This window comes from Corylus avellana, chromosome 2, assembly GCF_965113065.1.
Source record: "Corylus avellana chromosome 2, dhCorAvel1.hap1.2, whole genome shotgun sequence".
Classification (NCBI taxonomy): Eukaryota; Viridiplantae; Streptophyta; class Magnoliopsida; order Fagales; family Betulaceae; genus Corylus; species Corylus avellana.
Window position 1 is genome coordinate 11,421,295 of NC_142491.1, and position 4,261 is coordinate 11,425,555.

General features: G+C 32.8%; 1 protein-coding gene across 1 annotated transcript; it reads left to right on the forward strand.

Annotated features, from left to right (window-relative positions):
* The first annotated feature begins 1,842 nt into the window (after positions 1-1,842).
* Positions 1,843-2,513, forward strand: LOC132168013 (uncharacterized). Its single transcript, XM_059579083.2, has 2 exons — positions 1,843-1,997; positions 2,081-2,513. Exons 1-2 carry the CDS (start codon positions 1,893-1,895, stop codon positions 2,360-2,362), a joined length of 387 nt encoding a protein of 128 aa, XP_059435066.1. The 5' UTR covers positions 1,843-1,892; the 3' UTR covers positions 2,363-2,513.
* Positions 2,514-4,261: the final 1,748 nt, after the last annotated feature.

Sequence of the window (4,261 nt, forward strand, 5' to 3'; positions counted from 1 at the left end):
CCCCAAAGCTTGAACTTAATTATGTTATATTCACACGTGTATATCAACACACTTTTTACTATATTTCTCGCAGTAACATTATGTCATAAAAGTCATGATTCTCTATAATTTTCTTTTGAGATAAAAAGATTTATAATTAATGGTTTAATAGATAAAAGAGGAGTAATACGTCTTGATTTTATTTTCTAAAAAAAATACTATTAATTTCTTTAGCCGTGAAAGTATGTTTTTTTTTTTGAACTGGTGAAAGTATGTTATGTGCTCAACAAGTAGCAATTTCTTCAATATGTTTCTTTCTCTATGTAGGCTTAATTAAGGAAACTCTTGTAATTAATGTATAAGACTATATAATGTTATCTGGTTGGTGAAATGCATGCATGATAGATGACTTTACACAATATAATATCAAAAGCAAGCAATTATTTCTCCATTATGCCATAAATGGGGAATATATATAATTAGTGAAAATAGTAGCCAACTTCCTGATCAATTAGGCACACATTTAAGCAGGCAAGGTGGTAGCCCTCATGAACATGAACTTTCCAAACATAACCATATGATTTCTCGTTTTTGTAAAGCACTAAACATATTCAATTTTCTATTGCCGAATGCCGACATGGTGCCCATCCCTTTCTTGGTTTGAAGGCAAAGGGATGCACTGGTCATTATTACATTGTGAATTGTGTATGCTGTCTATATGCATCTAAAAAGTCTTCCTACTTTTTGATCATAGAATAATCTTGGTAAGTTTTTCAAGGTAAAATAGCAAGAAACAAGGAGGACAAGCTACGCAAATTCTCTAGCACAAAGACACAGAATGGAGTTCCCTCGGTAGAATTAATTAATCCTCGGTAGAAACAATTAGGCAGACACTAGCTTAATTTCCTGATTTTGTTGTTGTTTCACTTTTCATATGGTCGTACCTTTTAATATATATTTTTTTAATAGGAGTATCCCGCGAGCGTGATTTTAAATAATTGTTTGTACTAATTGTTAAATCACCAATTGTCCCAAAAATTTTGTTGTTATTATGCTCAATAATGATGAATAATATAGAATCAAAAAGAGAGATTAAGAAATAATCGAGACACGGATTTACATGGTTCGGCAAGGTGCCTATGTCCATAGAGAATGTGACTATATTTTACTATTAATGATTCAGGATTACAACATAACATATATCCAACTACTGGTATTCGAATACCAATGAAAATAAATTGGAATTCCAATATTACTCTTTATGCCTGAGAAAATATATATATGAGCCACTAGTTCCAATAATTTCTACATGTGGGCTCAAACTCTATTTTTAATAGATGAGACCCATCATATGAAATATTTAATTTAAATGGGGTGATTTTATGGAGTCAAGGTTCAATTCTAAGATTTTTGACTTTGATATTATGTTAAATTACCAGTTATCCTAAAAGCTTAATTAAGCTTATAGAAAAAAGTAAAATTAATAATTTAATCGATACTTAACACTATTTCAGTAGGACCACTCCCATGAAAAAAAAAATCTGTTTGCCCTCGCTTTCTCTCTCTCTCTCTCTCTCTCTCTCTTTTTACTATATATTTACAAGAAGGCTCCTAGTTTTTTTCTCATTTCCTGAGGGTCTGTATCCTGTGACCAATAGATTGAGGGAAGGGATAAAAGGGAGGAGACCGCCCATATCTTCATTTCCTTTCCTACTTCTCCTTACCCATACAACTTCATGTTCTGCAATAGACCCTCTTAAATCTCCTCTAGTATCTGCATTTAATGCTCCTTTTCCTTTCTCACTACATATAAACTGCCACCATTTCCACTACTCAACAACGAAAAAGACAGTTTCCCTTGCTATTATATATCTGTCAAACTTCCTTACTACTTTTTCAGTATCTTTCATAAAATGTCATTCACTTCTTGTCTTCTTGTTCTCCTTCTTTGCCTCTCTTTGCATGCATGTAATGCCAGGCATCTTCCCGCAGCTGATGATCATAAAAGGCTGGAAAAGGTTGGTGCAATTTTTTTTCATCTCTTGTCATCATACTAATTAACTTCTTCTTCAAGTCTTTTACATGTTCTGATTTTGTGCAGAGTGATCATGAGAAGATGGGTTCTGATAAGATTTCAGCTCTGTCAAAGGTGCAAGCTTTCTTCTCAAAGCAAAATGTCGACAGTACTACTAAAAACCGAAAAGAGACAAAGACAAATCAGAAAACATCTAAAGTGGAAGGAAAAACTTCTCCAGATGCTGTTCAAACTGAGTCTCTTGTTTCAGTTTCGTGGCATGTACCTCACAAGGAACACAGTGAAAAAAATCCTGGCTTCAACTTGGACTACTCACCACCAAAGACACACCCTCCTTCTCACAACTGATTTCTTCTTGTTTCTGCTGCTTAATTAAAGGGTATGTGCGTTTTATCTCTCTCATCCAAAAACAAGATAGTAGTGAAGAACTTGTGTAGGCTCAAGTGTTTAGTCTTGCCATATATGGCTGTATAACATAGGCTCTTGGATTTCATGTGTTACCAAGCCTTTTTTTTCATATTGATGTACATCAGATAATGACTATGTCATGAGTGAGAAACATCTATACTTTTGTTTAATATATTTATCATAGTATTCTGTCTCTTACTTTTTTGTCATCATCACTGCATAATTTCATCGTCATTAATGACAGACTTCTTCATCTTATTCAACTGCTACTACAGCCAAGCAAATAGAAGACTCTCATGTGCTTTATTGATAAACAGTTGATTAAATAATAATATGGCATAAAGTTTAGTACACCATGATATCCATGGTTAATTTCTCTAATTAAATTGATTAGGTGTAGTAGTTTGATAGTTAATGCATGTGTAGTGGTATTCAAGTTTCAGGTTTACCTATTTTCTTGATCACCATGTCCTAATTAATGAAGAAGATAAAGCAAATGATAAATGCAGGCATATACCAGACGTTTTTTTTTTTTTTGGATGAATAAAATTCATTTTAAAAAATTTGATATACACAAGAAGGGCACCACAACCTTGATCCCTCTATGGTTGAGATCACTTCTTTCCAAAAAGAAAATTAAAAATTACGAAGCTCTTGATTTTCCTGGATGCATGTATGTATATATATGTATATATATATACCAGTTTTGTACGATTTTGGATGTGCATATGTATAGATATGAAATGTGTTAATCAGTTTGGTGAAATATTCTGCTTTCGCTTCATTAATTGCTTCCTATTCGATCTATTCCAATATGGTTGCACAAAACTACATACAGTGGATGCATGCATCATGCATGTGCATATCAATGTCGTGCATTATTAATGGACGTACATACATGCAAGGTGTTTATACAAGAACGCGCGGTTAAATCAATGCTCGTGTAAATTATGTGAATTGTTTTCATATATAATAGTTCGTGTATTAGTGTATATATTGTTGTTAAAAACTTAATCCTTGAATTTTCTCAAGAAGATCAATGAATCTGAAGTTTTTAAGAAATTGATTTTTTTTTTCTCAAAAAAGTACTGAAGAAATTGAGTCAAAAAGATATATGAGACATTCGTAGTTGGGCCTATTTGCAGTGGGCGGTTGGGTTACTCTTAAATGAGGGTGGCAATTAAGAAGAATATCGTACCTATTAATTCTTTGAGTTGATGTTTGAAATATCCAAAGGTTATGGGTATTTGGTCGGTCATACAACTTCATGACACTAAGGACCATGTCTCGTGAAATAGAAATTACTAATTTGAATTTTTTTGACCTTTTCTCTCCCCTTATGCAGATGTCTTAAAAAATAAAAATTATTTTCTAAATTGGCCCATCTATCTCAACCTAAACTCATTAATCTCGTGTTAGCTAGGTTCACAAGTCATGTAAAAATTCTCAGCCATAATGCCATGTATCGATCAGGTTCAGGTTGTGTAGTCATAAACATAAGACTATATAGGTCAACTCTAATCCAACCTATTTAATTTAGTGGGTTAGATCTATCAATCTTAATTCGCTATATGATTTCGTATTGGATTCATATCAAGTTCACAGCTCGTGTCAAAAATTGACAGCTCTATACCTAGCTTGTCTATCATGACATTTTCAAAAGGAAACAATCCATGATGGGAACCTTTCTAGGTCCATAGATTAACCTAAATTGATTATTTTGTAACAATTTACCCATAATAGCATTACAAATAAAATAGAAAACAAAATGAATGCACATATGAAGGTATAGTGGCTATTTAATTACTTTCCGGATTATACATAACAAGCAAAAGATGC